The sequence below is a fragment of the Orcinus orca genome, chromosome 20 (genome assembly GCF_937001465.1).
Source record: "Orcinus orca chromosome 20, mOrcOrc1.1, whole genome shotgun sequence".
In the NCBI taxonomy this organism is placed as follows: domain Eukaryota; kingdom Metazoa; phylum Chordata; class Mammalia; order Artiodactyla; family Delphinidae; genus Orcinus; species Orcinus orca.
This window is the reverse complement of record NC_064578.1, coordinates 51,953,137-51,972,898: the sequence shown is the minus strand read 5'-3', so window position 1 is coordinate 51,972,898 and position 19,762 is coordinate 51,953,137. Positions and strand designations below refer to the sequence as shown.

At 57.7% G+C, this 19,762-nt stretch overlaps 3 protein-coding genes across 4 annotated transcripts; 2 read left to right on the top strand and 1 right to left on the bottom strand.

Moving 5' to 3' along the window:
• Window positions 1-2,715: 2,715 nt before the first annotated feature.
• Window positions 2,716-13,610, top strand: SLC17A7 (solute carrier family 17 member 7). Of its 2 annotated transcripts, XM_033430468.2 has the most exons (13): window positions 3,037-3,138; window positions 4,822-4,929; window positions 7,288-7,540; window positions 8,478-8,596; window positions 8,879-8,993; window positions 9,073-9,160; window positions 9,429-9,515; window positions 9,608-9,750; window positions 10,402-10,551; window positions 10,726-10,858; window positions 11,521-11,631; window positions 11,827-11,954; window positions 12,193-13,610. In XM_033430468.2, the coding sequence occupies exons 3-13, from the start codon at window positions 7,427-7,429 to the stop codon at window positions 12,484-12,486; spliced, it is 1,482 nt and encodes a 493-aa protein (XP_033286359.1). In that variant the 5' UTR covers window positions 3,037-3,138; window positions 4,822-4,929; window positions 7,288-7,426; the 3' UTR covers window positions 12,487-13,610. The 2 variants fall into 2 exon arrangements, with proteins under 2 accessions (XP_004271094.3, XP_033286359.1); XM_004271046.3 differs by lacking the exon at window positions 4,822-4,929 and having other exon boundaries at window positions 2,716-3,138.
• Window positions 13,611-13,935: 325 nt separating this feature from the next.
• On the bottom strand, window positions 13,936-16,221 carry GFY (golgi associated olfactory signaling regulator). The gene is given in 4 exon segments (XM_012533545.3): window positions 13,936-14,138; window positions 14,596-14,769; window positions 15,043-15,432; window positions 15,435-16,221. Coding segments are annotated over 4 exon segments (1,554 nt in total).
• Window positions 16,222-18,722: 2,501 nt separating this feature from the next.
• PTH2 (parathyroid hormone 2) lies at window positions 18,723-19,759 on the top strand. Its single transcript, XM_004271047.3, has 2 exons — window positions 18,723-18,841; window positions 19,343-19,759. The coding sequence occupies exons 1-2, from the start codon at window positions 18,723-18,725 to the stop codon at window positions 19,515-19,517; spliced, it is 294 nt and encodes a 97-aa protein (XP_004271095.1). The 3' UTR covers window positions 19,518-19,759.
• The last annotated feature ends 3 nt before the right edge of the window (window positions 19,760-19,762 follow it).

Below are 19,762 nucleotides of genomic sequence, written 5' to 3'. Positions count from 1 at the left end.
GTTCTTTGTCTGGCTAGGAGTAAATGGGAAGTGGGAGGGAAGAGGGACATTGGACTGGAATCCCATGGAGGTCGCTCCGCCAGCTCAGGCCTCGTCCTCTCCCCCGATCCTCTCCCTGGCCTCCTGGCCTCTAGTCTCTCCCCTTGTTAGTTTTTCTCAAGGCCCCAGAGCTGCCCTTGCCCCACTCCTGTTCACAGCCCCTCTTTGGCTCCCCAGCGCCCCTAGGAGAAAGTCCAAGCCTCTCAGCTAGCACTCAGTGTTCTGTGCTGTCTGGTTGCCTACATGTTCCCCTTTTTTTTTTTCCCACTGCAGGGCATATGGGATCTTAGCTCCCGACCAGGGATCAAACCCATGTCCCCTGCAGTGGAAGTGTGGAGTACTAACCACTGGACCGCCAGGGAAGTCCCCCTTCATGTTCCCTTGTGGTCTCTTCTTCCCAGTCACTCAGGCTAGTCATACTGAGCAGTGTCCTGACCACACCAGTTTTTTATGCTGTTCCCCTATTTAGTATCCTCTTCTCCAGTACACCTACCCAGGTCTACTCCAGTACCTCTGATTGTTTGCCTTCACAGGGCACATCTCCTTACTCTACACCCATGCCCTACCCCGACCCTCCCAGTCATCCCTTTTAGTGAGCTTTTCCTGGGAAGCTTTTCAAACTTCAGGCTTTCTTTGATCTTCCCTGGCTGAGTTAGAATCCTCCTCTGGTGGTCCCCAATACCCAGTGATACTCTCATTAGAGCTATGTCCCCTATGGTGTGACAATGCCTGACGCCTAGTAGGAACTCAATAAATATTTGTTGAGTTCATGAATGATTGCCAACACACCTTCCATAGTGAATCCTAGGAGGATAGGTAAATGCAGGAGCCTCAGGGGTAGATGTTGGAAGAACAGCGGGGAGGCCACTGTGGCTGGAACTGAGTGAATTGGGTGGGGAAAGAGGGATTAGATGGTGAGAAGGTGAAAAGGTTTGGGGTTGACATTGAGTAGGGTCCCTTGGGCCTCGGAAATAGCGAACTTGGGCTCCGTGTCCACCAGAGGGCGCAACGCAACTTAAGCCCGTTGTCTCAGAGAACTACAACTCCCAGCGGCCCTCGGAGTAAGCGGCCCTTCAGAAGCAAATGGTGAAGTCCAGCGGCCGCTGGGACTTGTAGTTTGCACGGGAATCCTCCGTGGGAGGAAGAACTCATTCCCGGGTCCCGAAAGTGTAGGGCTGGGTCCTCTCTGCCTTCCTCGGTCTCCATGGTGATGGTTCCGGCGAAGGTCCGGGATTTGGCAGCTGCTGGGCCCCCTTCCCACTCCTTCCTCCTCACCATCTGCTCCACCTTCACACCTGGCCCGGAGCCGCGACCGCCGCCTCCGCACCCAGACCGGGGATTCTGTCACCACAGGGTGGCGCGTGTGGACGAATCCGCGGGCTACTCCTCCCTCAGACTCTGGAGTCTGAGCCCCAGGCTCCCTCCTCCCTCTGACCCAGGGGTCCCAGACTCCAGCCTCTCCTCCCTGGCAATCCGGGGTTTTCTCAAACATAGGCAAAATTGTGACACTCAGAGGCCCAGCGAGACAAAGCTAGAGGGTGCAGCGGCAGCGGCTGCCGGGCCACTCCTTCCGTGGCGCCCGCCCGCCGCGCCGGCTGCTCCCTCTCACTCCCTCGCGGACCTGTGTCACATCATGAAAATTTAATCCCAAATGTATTTTTGGCCAGACCCAGGGAGGCAGTGAGGAAAGGAGTACCCTCCTGGGGCCTGGATCTGGCGTCGGAGAGAGGGGCTGGCGGCGAAAGCAGCGGGACAGGACCTGCCAGCGGGCTGGAGACAGGTTGAGGTTCAACCCCAGAGGGGCGGGGCTGGAATTCAGGGGTGGAGTAAGAAATCAGGGGGCGGGGACAGATCCCGGGCGGGGCGGGGACAGATCCCAAAGGGTGGGGCAGAACGCAGGTGCGGGGAGAGGACTCAGTAGCTGGGGACAGAACTCACGGACTTATTCCTGGTGCCGATTCCAGGGGGTGTGGGCAAAAATCAAAACAGGGACAGATCCCAGGGGAGGGGACAGAACTCAGGGGTAAAGAAATATCAGAGGGGACACAATTCAAGGGGTGGGGACAGAACTCAGGGTGGGGAGAGAACTCAAAGGGTGGAGATAGATCCGAGGCTAGGGAGGGAATAATGACCAGCAACTGGGGGTGCGGGGAGTATAACTATAAGGGATGAACCCAGATGGGAAGGAAATCGGAAATGAAGGAATTGGAAGGGGGGATGCGCCTAGAGGGGAAATAGAACTGGAGGGACATGAAATTCAAAAGGGGAAAATGGAAACAGATGGATGGGAGTCAAGGGCGAAGAAACTGGATGGGGAAGAACTAGAAGGGACAATGGGTGTATCGAAATGGGGATTGGAATCTAGGGCGGGGGAAGGAATTCCCTGAATGAGAAAAGAACCCTCTGAATGAGAAAGTTGGAATTGAGGATATGGCGGCCTGGGGATGGAGGGCGCTGGGCAGGATGTGGAACTGAAGGGCACAGAAATTCGGAGGGATAGGGCTGGGAGGATGAAACGCAAAGGAAATTCAGAGGAAGATGAAACTGTAGGGGATGAAAATGCGGGGACGAAATTAGGGGGAATGAATTGGGGGGAGCAAATCTCAGATGGGGAGGAGAGAAAATCTTGGGTAGAAGGAGCTGGTGGGGGATGGATGAGTGGGGAGTAACTCCGGGAAGGAACAGAACTGGGGGCGATACAACCCAGACAAGTGAGTTCAGAACCCAGAGGCGTGGTCTTGGAGTGGAAGGGCGGGGCACGAACCGGCATGGGGAGCTGCGAAAGGTGGGCGGGATTAGAATACAAGGGGCCGGGTCTAGCATGGATGGGCGGGGCCTCTCCTTGCCCCACCCCACCCCCGACGCTGAGTCCAGTGACAGCCCCCAGACAGCCCGCACTCGCAGCCTCCTTCCCCCCGAGCGGAGCTGCGGGGCCGGCCGGGCCGGGGCGGACCCCGGGTACCCGGACGCGGCCGCCCGGGCCCGCGGGCGGGGGGATCGGCGGGGGGGGGAGGGACCAGCAGCAGGGGCAGCCACCATGGAGTTCCGCCAGGAGGAGTTTCGGAAGCTGGCGGGTCGTGCCCTCGGGAGGCTGCACCGGTGAGCACGGTGGGGGTCCTGGGCGGGGAAGAGCGCTAGGGTCCGAGGAGGACGCTCATTCCCACCTGGGCGCAGTCGGACAGCTAGACAGACGATACCCATGGGTGGGGGGGCACCCATCTGTCCAGCTTTCTCCCTCAGTCTCCGACGGCGCCGCTCTCCCTAGTCTTGTCTCATCCATCATTCTTCTGCGCCCCACCCCATCCCAGGCTCTGCTCTTTTCTCTGGGATTATATATCCCCCTCGTTTGGGTCTCTGACTCCCTCCCCCGCTTCTGGGTCTCCGTTCACCTATCTTCTCTCTGGCTCCTCTCTTGAGATCTCTGTTCCTTCTCTCTAGGTCTCTGTTTCCTTTTATCTCTGAGTCTGTCCCGCTGTCTGGCCATTGCTCTCACTAGTTCTCTACAATCCCTCTGTCTAGGTCTTTGTCGCTCTCTCTCTGAATCTCTGTCCCCCAACTCCCTGCCCTAGGGTCTCTGACCCTCTCCTTTGGGTCTCTGACCCTCTCTGGGTTTTTATTTCTCCACCCCGGGTCTCTCCATCTCTGTGTGTTTGTCAATTTCCATCTCTGAGGGCTTAATCTGAAGCTAAATCGGATTGGGGCCCATTGGTCCTTGTCCTTGAGGAGAGTTAAGCTGGGAGGAAGAAGCCAGGGTATCCTGGGTCTCTAGTGGAGAAGGGAGTTGCCGGCCAAAAATTAGGCTCCTGGGGTAAGACAGACTTCCCAAAGGGTACAGGCTAGAGCTCAGAGAGACCTCCTTCCAGCCAAGGAGATGACCCCAGTGACCTGGGTGTCCCCAGAGCAGTCTGGACACCTCTCCTGAGTCCCTCACCCCCAACCCCAGCCCTGGCTCCAAGTCAGAGAAATTACTCAGCTGCGGAGAAGCCTAAAAATATCTGGCCACAGTGCGGGGAGGAGATGGCCTCATCAGTACCATGCCCCTGCCGCCATTCCCTCAGACCCTTGGGTCCCCTTGGCCCACAGCTCTGATCCCATCTTTGATTGACCAGCTCACTAGACCATGCGAGTCCTTCTCTAACACTAGTCCTGCTTGCTGCAGATCACCTCCTAGCTCCAAAGTTACCCCACCCTCCAGTAACGTGAGAGATGGGAAAAAAGCTGGACAGAAGGGAGGGGGCAGGAGGATGACAGTGATGGGAGAGGGGTGGGGAGATGAGATAACCTCACCCCTTCTTTTCCTAATCTTCCAGCCCCTCCCCACCCTTTTTCTCACCTCCTTTCACGAGTTTCTCAAAATACATCAGTGTGAAGTCAGGAGAGGGAGAGAGACGTGCTGGTGGAGGGGCTGGGAAGGGGGACGGCAGCGGGAGGGATGTGTTTCTCAGGCGCTCTCCCTCAGTCTCCGTTTCTCAGCTTCTCTGTGTTTGGGTTTCTCTCCATCTGTCTCTGCCTTACTGTCACCTCTCTGAGCTGCCTTCTGAGCCCCTACAGACCCCAGAGTTCAGGGCTCCCACCAGGACAGTCACCAAGGAGTTTGAGCCCAGAAGAGCATCTGAATCCTGGGGTTCACTTTGATGGTTGGTGAGAGGGGGGGAATGCCCTGTATTGGACATAACACCCTGATTCCTTTTAATCCTCTAGACAAAGCTGGGAAAACTGAGGCACACTTGGAAAAGGGGGGGAAAACAATGGCTGAGTAAATATGGCATCATTCGAACCCAGGTCAGTCTCCCTACCAAGTCTGGGATGGAGGCTGCAGACTTCCTCGAGATGAGTGATGCTGGAGTGGGTGGAAAACTCCCTCAGACCAGGAAACACACGGTAACCCAGGTGACTTGGGACAAGGACAAGGCGGGGGGAAGGGGAATACAGGAGAGACAGGAGCCAAAATGCCTCCTTTCTGAGAGCCAGGCCTTGGGAGGGGTGATGCTGAGGGCCAGGAAGTGATCAGGCCCCATTGCTACTCTTGTATGTGACCTTGGACATGGTACTTCCGCTTCCTGAGCCTCAGTCTCCTCAGTTGTACAATACGAAGATAAGGGAGAACCGAAGGGATATAAGAGGACAGAGACCTGGGAGGGGGGAGAGGGGAGTGGACTGAGAATCTGCAGAAGCAGAGGCAGAGACCCAGAGAGGGAGGTTGAGACACCGTTTTCATTTTGGTTACCTGCCTCCTAAGTGCTGCTTTTCCTCACCACCAAGTCCCTAGACCTGAGTTCCAGGCCTCCAGAGAGGGAAAGAGACCCCATCCAGCGTCTCCCCTCTCTGTTCTTGTCCTCTGTGAAGCATTGGGGCCACCTTCATCTCTACATCCCTGGTTCTCTTCTTCTGAAATGATAATATCACCTTGAAGTTCCCTCTTTGTAACCTCACATTCTACTCCTGCCCCCATTTTATAGGTATGGAATACTGAGACTGCCTCCTTCGGTTTAGAAAGCCTTGATCTAAGATCTATGTCCTAGTATTAGCAATGAATATCACATTTCAGGGGCTGCAATCATATCTTGAGTTTCAGAGTCAAATAGCATGTGAGAGCAACCTGGGTCCAATTCTAATCTCATTGGCTGGCCTGTTCTGATGGGGGGGCAGTCCCTACCACCCTGTGCTATTCGTTCTGGGGACTTCCATTCCCCTCTCTCTAACTCTCTGCTCAGGGTCTCATTCCGCATCCCCCCAGGTTCTGTCAGCTCCCCCGTCGTTTTCTCCACCCACCCCCTGTTTCTTAACCCCCTCCTCCACTTCCTTAAGTTCTAGGATGGGGAGGGCTGCTGTTCTCATCTCTTCCACCCGCCTCCTCCCAGACCGTCTGGCTGTTCTTTCCTCCCCCGTCCCAGTCTCCCTCGCCTCCATCTGTTCTAGCCCTTTCCTGGGATCCAGCCCGATCCCCTGGCTGCCTACCCGCCTCGGAGTGGGGCCGCACCTCACAAGTCATATCCCTAGTCTGTCTCTCCTCACGCTCCTATAGTCTCTCTATCTTTCTCTCAGCGTTCTGGGTCTCTGCCTCTATGTTCTCTCTCCTGGGTTTCTGTCCTCACCTGACTTTGGGTCCCTCTCTGGGTTTCTGTCCCTTTCCTTCTCAGGGTCTTTGTTCTGTCCCCCACCTTCTCTCAGGGTCTCTGCCCCTGTCTTATTCTCTTCTTGACTGGATGTCTGTCTCTGTCTGGATATCTGTCCCCTTCTCTCTGGGTCTCTCTCCTTCCTCTGTGTCTCTGACCCTCTTTCTCTCAGCCTCTGCGCTCCCCACCCTGTCTCTGTAGCCCTCCCTTTGATTCTTTCCACACCTGTCTCAGGGCACCTCTTTCTCCCTGCAGCCTCTCTCTGGATTTCAGGTGGCCCTCCAAGTACCCTATACGTCATCACAGACTCAATCCTGGATCCAGAACAGGCGGGGGCGAGAGCCTCGCTGGGGACTGAGCCAATCCCCCTACCAGGGCCATCTGTCCCTTGCCAGGACACCTCCCACCACTCCTCCTCCCTACCCCCTAGGCTGACAGCCTGAACTCAAGGCTCTCCAGGGATATCCAGCTGGGCTGCTGGATTCCAGTGCCCTGGACATCTCTGCACCCCCAATCCCTGGGAATGGGCTTTCAGTGGCTGAATGGAGTCAGTTGGATGTCAGGCCCACAACTGGTGCCTGGAAGCAGGGAAGGGCGTGCCACAGGGGGCAGGGGAGGAGGGGGGACCGTATATATAGCAGACGTGGCTGAGAAGCATCTGTTCTTTTGACACCTTTGCTGAAGCATCTCCTTAGCGCCTTTTGCTTCCTCAAACAGGCTCATATCTGGAAGAGGGGGCTGGAGAGTGTCTCTGGACCTTGGCGGGGAGGGCTGAGGTCACAGGGTTTTGGATCGCAAAGGGTAGCCTGGGTCTAAAACAACTGAGTCAAGAGGTGACATGGCTGGGGGAGAAAGGAACTGAGGAGTTCCCCGCTCGAGTCTTAGGGAGGAAGGGCCTGAGGGTGCGAATTCCTCATCTGAGGGAAATTGAGACTGAGGTCCAGATTCCTGGATCCAGAGGGGAAGAAGGGAGTCAGGGGCTGGACTTCTGGGAAAAGAGGGAATGCAGGCTTAGAATCCCGGGTCTTGAAAAGCAGATTTTGCCCTGGACTGTTGTGTCATGGGAGGAGGGGGCTGGGGACGGAGGGGGCTGGGGACTGGACGTCCGTGTCTGACCCTTGCTGCCTCTCAGTCTTCTGGAGAAGCGGCAGGAAGGTGCAGAGACGCTGGAGCTGAGTGCTGATGGGCGCCCGGTGACGACGCAGACCCGGGACCCGCCGGTCGTGGATTGCACCTGCTTTGGTCTCCCTCGCCGCTACATTATCGCCATCATGAGCGGCCTGGGCTTCTGCATCAGCTTCGGTATCCGCTGCAACCTGGGCGTGGCCATTGTCTCCATGGTCAACAACAGCACGACCCACCGCGGGGGCCACGTGGTGGTGCAGGTAGCTCAGGGCGGGCGCTACCTCAGGCTGCTGATAACACTGCCCACGCCCTCTGATGACGTCACACTCGCCCACACCACGCCCCTTCCACACCACAGCCTGAGTAGCCCCGCCCATTTGTGCTGCCCCCTCAGCTCCATCTCATCTCGGGGCTCCTAAGCCCCGCCCCTATCTAAATGAACCTCCGCCCCTATTTGTTTCAGGTCTCTGATTTCAAAATGCAGACTGCCGGTCATTAGGTTCCCTATGTGTTGCCCCTGCTCCATTTTGGGCCTCCTAGCAACTTTACTACACCTGCGTCCCACAACTGTTCCAGTGTTGCATCTTAATCCCAGGCGCAACTCAGGCTCCACCGTGAATTTTGATTCTGTATTTTCTGAAGTTCCACCGCTGCTTAAATCCCTCCCCCATCTGCTCTGGTCGTTACCTAAAGCCCCGCCTCATTTCAGACTTTCTCCCTATTTTAATTCGGTATAGGCCATGACCCTGCCTCAGAAAAAAATTCCTGATTTGGGCTGTGGCCTACCGACCCCTTGTTCCCTTCCAATCAGGCCCGACCCTTTGGCTACTTCTTGTCCCTGCCTAGACCCCATCCTGGTCAATCAGTAAACGGTTTGTACATTGGTTAAAAGTGGAGAAAGAATCCCCACCCCCATATATGGGCCCCTAGACATTCAGAGAAGGGACCCTGAGACAGGGAAACAGGCAGAGCTAGGCTTCTAGGCAGCAACAGGCCCCACTGCTAAGGTAGTGCGGTCCCAGCAACATGGAGGAGCAGAGTTGGGGGTAGGTGGCACGAGATCTGATTGGCAGGTGTTTTGAAGGCGAGAGGGGATCCTTGTTGCTGATTGGATGAGGGACTGTCTGTGGGTGCTGATTGGTGGAGGAGCAGAACCTGGGGCAGCGATGCTGGTTTGATGTGACTTTTGGCCCACAGCAAGCTCAGTTCACCTGGGATCCAGAGACTGTTGGCCTCATACACGGCTCCTTTTTCTGGGGCTACATTGTCACCCAGATTCCTGGAGGATTTATTTGCCAAAAATTCGCAGCCAACAGGTATGGGGTGGGGTCTCAAAGTGGGCGGCAGTGTGGGTGGAGCTAGAGGGTTTGGCCTTGCATTTGGGGTCTGACTCCGGGAAAATGGGAGGAGCCTGGGTTCTGGACCGGGGTCCTAGAGAAAGGCGGGGCTTGTGATTGTGGAAGGTGGGGGTCACAGAGAAGGTGGGGCCTGGGGTTCGGGGGGCGCAGGGCCTCGCCTGCTGTGGGAGGAAAGGGCAGAATCCTAGGTATGGCGGGATAGCTGGACTTTTTTCTCGGACCACAAACTCTTCCTATCAGGGTTTTTGGCTTTGCTATTGTGGCTACCTCCACTCTAAACATGTTGATCCCCTCGGCTGCCCGTGTCCACTATGGCTGTGTCATCTTCGTGAGGATCCTGCAGGGGTTGGTAGAGGTAAAGCTCCGCTCCCTATGACCCCCGCCGCCGTTCTAGCTCCGCCTCTTCTCGTTGACTTTGGCTTTCTCCTCCCTAGGGGGTCACGTACCCCGCCTGCCACGGGATCTGGAGCAAATGGGCCCCGCCCTTAGAGAGGAGTCGCCTGGCAACAACAGCCTTTTGCGGTGAGAGGAAGGGGCTGGGATCCAGCCTTGTGAGTCTGGAGATGTAGGGGGCTGGAGTATGGACTCTTAGGTCTGAGGAAGGAGGGGATTGAGGGCTTGGACTCCCGGGTCTGAGAGAGGAGGGGGCTGGTGACCCAGACTGAAGTATCTGAGGGAGGAGGGGCTGTGGCCTGTGCATCTGTGTCCCAGAAAGGTGGGGGCTGGGAATCCGCTCTATTGCATTTGAGGGAGAATGGGACTCTTCTCCATCCTGTATCATCCCCCATAGGTTCCTATGCTGGGGCAGTGGTCGCGATGCCTCTCGCCGGGGTCCTGGTGCAGTACTCAGGATGGAGCTCTGTGTTCTACGTCTACGGTGAGGGGCCCGGACGCCTGGGTCCGGGTGGCGCTGGGGCAGAGAGAGGCCGGTCGTCACCTCGCTTCCATCCCCCTCCTGACCCCCCCCAGGCAGCTTCGGGATATTCTGGTACCTGTTCTGGCTGCTTGTCTCCTACGAGTCTCCGGCGCTGCACCCTAGCATTTCCGAGGAGGAGCGCAAGTACATCGAGGACGCCATCGGCGAGAGCGCCAAACTCATGAACCCCGTCACGGTCCGGGCCCAAACCTGCGGGGCGGGGGCGTGGTGGGGAGAGGAGAGATATCGAGGCGGGGACGCAGGAAAAAAATGGGCTTTGAACCCGCACTGCATGTAGATCTTGGTGGGCTTCCATAGACATTTAGAGGAGACTTGATGGGAACGCAAGGTGGATGGAGCTAGAACCTAGGAGGCGGGGTTAAAGCCCGGAGAGAACGGCAATAGCAGGTGCTGAGGGCAGGGCTAGGTGGCCAGGTGGGCGGAACCACTGATGGGCGTGGTTAAACCTGAAGAGGCGGATTAGAATGTGAGGTTTTGCTTAGACCTTGGGGTGGGTGAGGCTAGAATTAGGGGGCGTAATTGGATGGAAAGAGACTCTTGGGTCCACATTTATGAGTCTCTGAAGGTCATCGTGGTCTCCGGACACCTGCCAACCTGAGGGCCACTGTAGAGTCGGGACCCCTGCATCCCTGAAGTGTTACTGTGAGGCTAGGACGCCAACGTTCCCATGGGGACGTGGTCAGGCTGGCGACCCTGCGTCCTTGGAGGTTTTAGTGAGATAGGGAAACCTGGGTCTCTGCGGGACTACAGCGGGAGCCCTATAGGGACACGGAGAGCGCCCAGCCCTGCTCTCTGTCTTAGCCGTCCCTCCTCTCGCCCATCACAGAAGTTTAACACACCCTGGCGGCGCTTCTTCACGTCCATGCCAGTTTACGCCATTATCGTGGCCAACTTCTGCCGCAGTTGGACGTTCTACTTGCTTCTTATCTCCCAGCCCGCCTACTTCGAAGAAGTGTTCGGCTTTGAGATCAGCAAGGTTGGGCCCAGAAAGGAGGATGCTGAGGGAGCGGCGGGGGTTGAGGGGAGAAGGAGAGGGACCTGGATCCCAAGGGGTTGGAACGGGGCACAGGGAGGAGCCAGTGGTACCTGAGCCGTGGAGACCCCGGGCCTGTGGCCCCTGAGCCCCCTCCCTGTACACCCGCTGGCGCAGGTGGGCCTGGTGTCAGCGCTGCCTCACCTGGTCATGACTATCATCGTGCCCATTGGAGGCCAGATCGCTGACTTCCTCAGGAGCCGCCGTATCATGTCCACCACCAACGTGCGCAAGTTGATGAACTGTGGGGGTGAGTGGGGCGGGGCCTGGATCTGGTCTGGGACAGCCTGGGAGGGGCAGAGCGCCGTGGGGCAGATCTAGGGGGCCGGACTCTGGGGAAGGGGCAGAGGTCAGAGGGCGTGCACAGGGGCGCGTCCAAAAAGGCTGAGCCAGAGTGAGACCAGACTTGGCTGGAACAGAATGGCAGGTGGCAGCCTCAGGGGCCGAGGGGTAGAAGGGCAAGGCAGGTATGGCCGTCCAGGTGGAGCAAAGGCGAGACCACGTTGGGTCTGGAAGGACGGGGTCTATACGAGGCTGGCCAGAGTAGGATGGGAACTGGGTGATGAAGAGGGGGGACCTGGAGAGACAAAGGTCAGAGTGTAATGAATAGGGACAGAGAGGGAAGGTGCGAAGGTGCCTGGGTGGGGCCTGGACCCTGCGTCTTCAGGGCGTGGCCTAGTCAGTGGGTGGGGCCACGGAGGGCCAGGTCGGGGCGGCGAGCCTGTGCGCGTGGTCAAGGGCCAGGCACTGGGGAGGTGAGGGCTTGGTTAGGGCGGGCGCGGACAGAATGGGGAACAAAGCCAGGGACAGGCGTGGAAATGCCCAGACTGGGGCGAATAGGGGTCGGCTGCGGCGGGAACGGGTCTGGAGAGGCGTGGGGCGGCCTGCGCTCAGATAAGCGGCTCTCTGTAGGCTTTGGCATGGAAGCCACGCTGCTGCTGGTGGTCGGCTACTCGCACTCCAAGGGCGTGGCCATCTCCTTCTTGGTCCTCGCAGTGGGCTTCAGCGGCTTCGCCATCTCCGGTGAGAACCGCCGATCCGCCCCTCGGGGGAACTCTGGTCACCTCTGTGGGGAACTTCCTGGCTCAGGAAGGGGACTTCCCAGCCTCGCAAAAGATTGACTCGAAAGAGCAAAACGGCGGGGAGGGGGAGGTAGGGGTGCGGGAGGAGTCACTCGAGCGAGAATCGGCTGTGACGTCTCCTGGCTCGCCTCGCCAGGGTTCAACGTGAACCACCTGGACATCGCCCCGCGCTATGCCAGCATCCTCATGGGCATCTCCAACGGCGTGGGCACGTTGTCCGGCATGGTGTGCCCCATCATCGTGGGTGCCATGACTAAGCACAAGGTCCGTGCACGGGCCCTGACCCACTTGCCCTCCAAATTTGTGTATATTACCTTCCTGACGTGCATCACCCTCCCTGGGCTCCATCCCTGCCCTCTCTGGGTCTCTTTCAGCCTCTTTCTGGATCTCGGTCTCCCTTTCTCTGGGCCTCCCTCCCCCCCCGCCCCGCCCCACTCAGGTTCTCTCTCCACCTCCTGTTTCTCTGTCCTCTGACTTCACCTCACCATTGTCCCCTCCCCAGACTCGGGAGGAGTGGCAGTACGTGTTCCTCATTGCCTCCCTGGTGCACTATGGAGGAGTTATCTTCTACGGGGTCTTCGCTTCCGGAGAGAAGCAGCCGTGGGCGGAGCCTGAGGAGATGAGCGAAGAGAAATGTGGCTTTGTTGGCCACGACCAGCTGGCTGGCAGTGACGAAAGCGAAATGGAGGATGAGGCTGAGCCCCCCGGGGCACCCCCTGCTCCCCCTCCCTCCTACGGAGCTACACACAGCACAGTTCAACCCCCAAGACCCCCACCCCCTGTCCGGGACTACTGACCATGTGCCTCCCACTGGATGGCAGTTTCCAGGACCTCCATTCCACACATCTCTGGCCTGAGTGACAGTGTCAAGGAACCCCAGTCCTCTCTGTCCTGCCTCAGGCCCAAGAAGCACTCTCCCTTGTTCCCAGTGCTGTCAAATCCTCTTCCCCTCCCAAATGCCTCTCAGGGGTAGTGAAGCTGCAGACTGGCAGTTTCAAGGATACCCAAATTCCCCTAAAGGTTCCCTTCTCCACTTTTTCTGCCTCAGTGGTTTCAAATCTCTCCTTTCAGGGCTTTATTTGAATGGACCGTTCAATCTCTCACTCTCTCTTGTGGTTTTGGGCACCTCCCCCTTTCCTTGAACCCCAGGGACTCTCAGGCTAAGCCCTGAGATTACTCAGCCCCCCCTCCCCTTTCAGAAAAATTCAAGGTCTTCCTCTAGAAGTTTCAAATCTCTCCCAACTCTATTCTGCATTTTCCAAGTTGGTTTACCTAATCACCCATCCCTGCCATACTAGGGATTGATTCTCACCAGCGTTTCTGAGGGGAAATGGCAGTTTCAAGCACCCCCCCCCCCCCCCGGCTTCACCCCTCCCTCCACCAGCATATTCTGCTGCAGCACCAAATTCCCCAAGACCTTCTCCCTAGCTTAGCACAATACCTAGGGAAACAACCAAAATGGCAGTTTTAACAGTATGCCTCTCTTCACTCCCATGCACTTTTTCTGACACGGTTTTCAGGTCTAAATAGTGGCTGCTCAAGTCCATCAACTCAATGGTTTGAAGCCACCGGCATTGAACTTTCCCATGGTGGTTTCAAGACGCTCCTCTTCCCCCCAATTCCTTGCACTTTATTCTTCTGGGTGGTTTCAAACTGCCCTCATTTTCTCAGTGGCCATTTGTTGCCTCCCTCAGGGGCTAAATGACTCCAAATCTGGGATCCTTCCCCTCTCAGATTCCCCTATTTCGGCTTAGAATTTGGGGAACACACATAGGAGAAGTCACAGAATCCCAGGAAAGGGAATGGGGCTGGGGAAAAGGGGTGCTTTTCCCCGGGGCAGGGTTGTGTCTTTGTGTCTCTGTCTCTGTGATTGTAAATCCTGCCCTGCCCCTCTCCCAATAAAATGCTTTGGTGTACACACCCAGTCGTCATTGGCCTTGGGAGTCCCCAACACGCTTCTCCCTGACACCCAGGAGTCCAGGCCCCCAGCCTCCTCCCTCCTCACATCCGGGATTCTAGGACCCCAACCACTCTCCTCCCCCAGGACTTAGGCCAGAGGAGTTGTCTAGCTGTGGGAACACATGATTTATTCGTCCTCAGAATATGTTTTCCACAGATATCTAAAGCATCTATCTCTGCGTGTAGGACCCTCTATCCTAGAGGACCCCTATGTAGCAAAGCAGGCCAGGAGGACAGGACCTCTGGGTCCTTCCTCCGTCTGGGGAAGGAGCAGGTCTTGAGGGGCTCACACGAAGTTGTTGGGGAGCGTGGAGGGGGAGAGAGGTTCCAGGCGCTGGGGGCGGCCCCCGCGGGACGGCGGAGGCAGCTTGGGTGGCAGTGGGGGGGTGGGCAGTGGCTGCTTCGTAGCGATTTGTGAAGGGACCCAGGCGTCCGGCGCATAAAAGTTGTAGAGGTTGTAGGGGTCCTTCGGGGCATCCAAATGCATAACTGTGGGGACAAAGGAACGAGGTCATCCATAGGCTGACAGGGGGCCTGTCCCCTCTCCTGAGCCGCTGGCCAATGAGGAGACAGGGAAGAGGATTCCGACCTTCCATTGGAGCGGGGTTTTCGAATTAAAGGACCCCTGAATAGACGAGGGGGCGTGGCGTCCACGCAGCAGGGGCGGGGCCTGCCGCGCTCCTGGAGGGGGAAGGGGCGGGCCTTGTAGGGAACTGCGGCTCCGAGCGTGCGGCAACTCCCGGCTGGGCTGGGGGCGGAACTGGACATGTGTGTGTGAAATTTCAGAAGATTGGGGGGCAGAACTTGACCCTGGAGGGTTCAGGGCTTCTACTGACCTTGGATGGGGACCTGTACTTTTAGGTAGGGCGCCCTGAAGTGCCAGGTGAAACCAGGTTAAGGAAACGTGCAGGCATTCAAGGAGCGGGACGCTACAGGGGTGGCTCACCCGGTTCATCTCCGTCGTTTGGGAGCCGGTGGTGTGCGAAGGGCCGGTGTCGAGCCGCCCGGCGGTAGAGACACCACAGGAGCAGGAAAATGCCAATAAGCAGCCCGGTCCCGGCGAGGAATAGGCACAGGGCCCCGCCTGCCTCGCCCGGGGGACGCCCCACTAGGGTCACACCTGAAGGAAGGAGGCCCAGGAACAGCAGTCTAAACTCCTAGCCCCCTCCACCCTCAGACCCAGGAATCCAGATGCCACCCTCCTCCTTCCTTGGATCCGGGAGCCCCGGCCCCCAGTCTCTCCTCCCTCAGACCCTGCAGTACCAGCCCTCAGCCTCCTCCCCACTTCAGACTCCGAAGAGGGGCTTACAGCCTTCTCATCCTTTCGACCCAGGAGTCCGGCTCCCAGGGCCCTCCTCCCTCAGACCGAGGAGTCCGGGCCCTAGTCCCTCACCAGTCTCCTTCACTCGCTCCACCACGATGACAGTGTTGACTCTCTCACCTCGGCTGCGCCGCTGGGGGGCCCGCGGAGTGACAGGGGCCGGCTGACTGGGGGGCCCTGGAGGAGCAGGGGACCTCACAATCTGGGCTGAGGGAGGAAGGGTGTCGGGCCCTTTAGGGCTAGAGTTCTGGGGGACTTTCAGGTCAACGGCCCCAGGAGATTCTGAGGTGGGCAATTTAAGGGCGTCGGGCTGGGTGGCTGCAAGGGTTTCTGATTTGGGATTCAGGGGCAGCTCATTCAGGGCAGTAACTTCTTCCTTGAAGGGTGTAGGTGTTTCTGGGGGAAGACTAGTGGAGATCTCAGGATCAGAGGCTGGGAGAATCTCTGTTGCATCTTGGCGGGGGGAGTGGGGAATTCTGTTTGGGGAATTTCAGTGGGGTTGGGATTGTGGCCTACATGAGACGCTGGGTGGCGGGTTTCAGTAGGGTCAGGATGGAGTGTCTGGAGGAATTCAGAATTTGGGTTCTCAGTGGTGTCAGGGTCATGGGTCTCTGGAGATCTGGGGTCAAAGGTCTTGGTGGGGTCAGGATTTGGGATCTCAGGGGCTTCTGCATGTGAGATTTCAGTGGAGCTATGTTTGGAAATCTCTGGGGATTCTTGGTGTGGAGTTTGTGTAGGGGCAGTGTTTGGGGTTTCAGGAAATTCTGGGTGTGAAATTTTGAAGGAATTAGGTTTGGGGGTCTCAGGGAATTCTGTGTGTGGAATTTCAGTTGGGTCAGGTTTGGGGGTCTCAGAAGGTTCTGGATATGTCATTTTGGAGGGTTTAATTTGGAGGATGTCCAGGGATTCTGATACTGAGGTGTTGAGTGTGTTAGGTTTGGGGGCCTCAGGAGACTCTGGGTGTGGGCTTTCTCGGAGGTCAGTGTTGGGGGTCTCAGTGAATTCAAGGGGGGAGGGCTCAGGGGAAACCGCATGAGGTGTCTTGCAGGGCTGAGGATAAGCAGTCCTGGGGGATTCTGGGTTAGGCCCATTGAGAGTGGAATTTTCAGATGCAGGAGGGGAGGGCTGAGAGGGGTGGTCTATCCGCGAGAAGTCGGAACCCTCAGGCGGTGAGGCCCAAGGGGCAGCCTTGGAACCCAGCCAGGCGAAGAGAAAGACGAGAAGCAGGAGGGTCGGGCTGAAGGATTTCATAGCTCTGGAATTTACCTGTAGCAGTGGGAGAGCGGGAAGGAAGGGGTTAAAGCCAGAAGTCGCCAGGGAGGCGACGCCGGAGGCCACGCCCACTGGTCTCCGGGTAGACCGCGTCTCCGCCCAGCTCGGGGCGCCGGGTAAAGAAGCCACCTGCAACTCCCTGAAGGCTGTGAGGCGGTAGCCGCCGTAGCTAAGGGAGACTGAGACGCAGGGCTTCTTGGGAGTCGCAGTAAATTTCCTTATCTGTTTCCCTAAGGGGTCCCAGGAAAATTGGGAAAGAAACACACCTTTCCAAGCCCCCAGACCTCCTTGACTTCGGCTTCGAAGTGTGTAGACCTCTGAGGGGAACAGGGGATTTCTTCCTCTCCAAGGGCCCTGGGGACACCTTGACTCAACAGTTGTTTACATTAGAGGAGGCTCAGAAGGAAGGCTTGGGGGCTGGGGGCCTGAACGTCTGGATTTGAGGGAGGAGGGGGCCTAAATGCCTGTAACTGGGGGAGGAGGGAGACTCCTGGATCCTGGTCAAGAAGGCAGCTGGGGGTTCAGCCTCCTGGCTCCCAGAGGGTGGAGGGCCCTAAATGTGGGTCTAAATTCCTAATTCTTTAGAAAAGAGAGGCTTGAAGGTTCAGATGCCTAGAATTTTGAGGGAGCAAAGCTTGGAGGGGGGCTGGATTACAGGGGAGGAAGGAAATGGGTGTCTGGAGCTCTTGGGTCCTGAGTTAGAAGGAAATTGGGAACTCTGGAGATAGGTGTATAAGGGTCTGGATTCCTCAGCCTTCAGGAGGAAAGAGCTGTGCGGCAGGACTCAGGTTTCTGTTTATTGAGGATGGAGCTGGGATCTCAAGGTCTCAGGGGCTGGTCTGGGGCAGAGATGCCTAGGTCTGTGGTCAGGTGGAGGTGGGGTGGGCGTACACCCAAATGAGACAGCGTCACTTGGGGTTTGGGGTCGCTTACCTGCTCGGTGGGGTCCAAGATAACAACAGGTGAGCAGAGCTGAATGCAGAGATCAGTGAATGCTGCAGAATGGCTCTGGGCAGGGCGGCAGGAGGTAGGGTCCCAGGGGTGCACATGACGCACCTGACCCCCACCCTGGGGATCCTGGGATCCTAGCAACAGGTTTGAACTTTTAAAGGGACAGAGATAAGGGACATTGTCTCTGGAGCGGGGAAGGGAGTTAGGGACTGGATCATTTGGTGGAGGGATGTGGCCCAACCAAGCTCTCCTCCCTGTGAAGCCAGGAGTCCCAGCCTTCTGCCCTCTCCTACACCCAAACCCAAGAAGCCAGGTCTCGGGTAGCCTCCCACTTCAAGAGCCAGGAGTCGGGACCCTCAGACCTCTCCCCTCAGATCCAGGAATCCAGTTTCCCAGAGCCAGGCTCTGTTCCCCTCTTCTCTGGGGAACTAGGAGTCTAGGTTCCCATGTCCTGTCAATCAGAGATTCAGATTGCTACTGCCCTTTGGGACTTCCCAACCTTTGCCTACCATTCCATTGTGTAGACAGCACCCTCTTAAGAGCCAGTGTTAGGGGGATTGGGCCTTATCTTCACAACACCCCCAAGTTCCTCCCCGGGAAGGGCTTGGACACATCCTCAGGGTAGTCAGGGTCCTTGTCTGTCTCTTTCCCCTCTTTGCAGTGTCTCTAAGACTTTCCTGATTTTGCCTGTCACTATACCTGCCGTCACCGTCCCTCCCCCCACACATATCCTTCGCTTTCTCCTACCAACCCTCTCCCCCCATTTCTCACCCTTTCTTTCTGGTTTTCTCACTGTCTGGATTCATCTCTGGACCTCTCTGCCCAGGCTGGCTGTCCTTCCATTTCCTGTCGTTCTGAGTCCTCTTTCCCTCATTCCTCCATCTCTAGCTGGCTCTCTTGGTCCCTTTCCCTCTCTTTTTTCTCTTCCTTCCTTTTCCCTTCTTTCTTCCTCTGTTGCTCCCTTTCTTCCTCTCTTCCCTTTTCTCTGTCATTCTGTCTTTGTCCTTCCCTGTCATGGTTACTTCATCTCTTTGTGTCTCTGCTTCTCCCCATCAGTCCCTCTTCTGCTCCTTCCCCCTGTCTCTCTTTCTCTCTCTGTGTCTCTGGCTTCTGCTCTGATGGTCCTTCCGCCGGTCTCTATTTTTATCCCTCTGACACACCCCCTGTGTCCACTTCTCTGTCTGTCTCTCCCCCTCCCAATTCTCTTCAGGTCCCAGCTCCTGGTCCCAATTAGTGGGTGGCCGCTAAGGCAGCGGCGGGGTCCCCACCCCCGGCTCCTCATTATCGCTGGCGGCTCCTAATGAGCCGGTGTGGGGGGGTGACCTGGCGCCCCCAGCCCCCTGGTCTGCGTCACTGCCCGCTGCGGGGGTTGTGGAGGCGATATAAGGGGGCTGCCAGCCTCACTGCAGGAACCCACTGCGCGGTAGGGGGCCCCGCAAACGGGCTGCAGGGGGTGGGTGGATGGTGGGGTCGGGGTTCTGGGCCAGGACGCGGGCCTCACTGAGCTCTTTCCTGTCTCTCCACAGGTGATGGAGACCCGCCAGGTACCCAGGAGCCCCCGAGCACGGCTGCTGCTGCTGCTGCTACTTGTGTCCTGGGGCCACCGCACCGCCTCAGGAGCCGCCCTGCCTCCCGCGGGGGTCTTCAGGTACGTAGGACATCCAGGTCTCCCAGGAAGGGTGCGGACTCAAGAGAGGTGGGGAGAGACCCAAAGAGAATGGGGAACAGAGACTCAGAAAGGGGGAACAGAGACCCAGAGAGAGGACAGAGATGGGGGGTGGACAGGGAATCAGCAAGACAAAGAGATACACAAGGATTCTGAAAAAGGCTTTGAGAGACTTGAAAGGAGCCGAAGCAGGAACGGGTTTGTTCCTTGAGCAACGGTTTATCGGGTCTTGGTGTGTGCCAGGCATGCGCAGGGCGCTGGGGCCGGACAGGTGCATCAGACTCAGTCTCTGTACTCAGGAGGCTCCGAACGTGGTGAACACAGAGACGGAGACCCACACAGAGAAACAGAGAGACAGGGGACAGAGACTGAGCCACTCCACAGACAGTGCAGTAACAGGGCTTCGAGTTAGACCGCGGGGAGGACAGGTGGCGGGCGGCGGGCCCGGACACATGGAAACCGCCTCTTTCCATCTCCCGGCAGACTCCACACCCCCAGCCGGGCTTGGGCGGTTCCGGCCACCCCCCAGTCGCGTCGGAGCCTGGCGCTGGCGGACGATGCGGCCTTCCGGGAGCGCGCGCGGCTGCTGGCCGCCCTAGAGCGCCGCCACTGGCTGAACTCCTACATGCACAAGCTGCTGGTGCTGGACGCGCCCTGAACGTCCTGTCCGCCCCACCTTAATAAAGACCCTGCTGTGCGTCGGGACTGCGCCTCCTTCCTGCGCCTCTGTGTGTGTGTGTGTGTGTGTGTGTGTGTGTGTGTGTTTGTGTGTAGCGGGAGGGTGTGTGTGTGTGTGCACGGGGGCGTCTACCTCCAGTTCCCTCTCTCACCTCTCCCTCTACTCATCCTGTCTCTCTCTGCACTACCGCCCCAGCTCTGTCCTTTCCTCTCACTCTGTGCCAT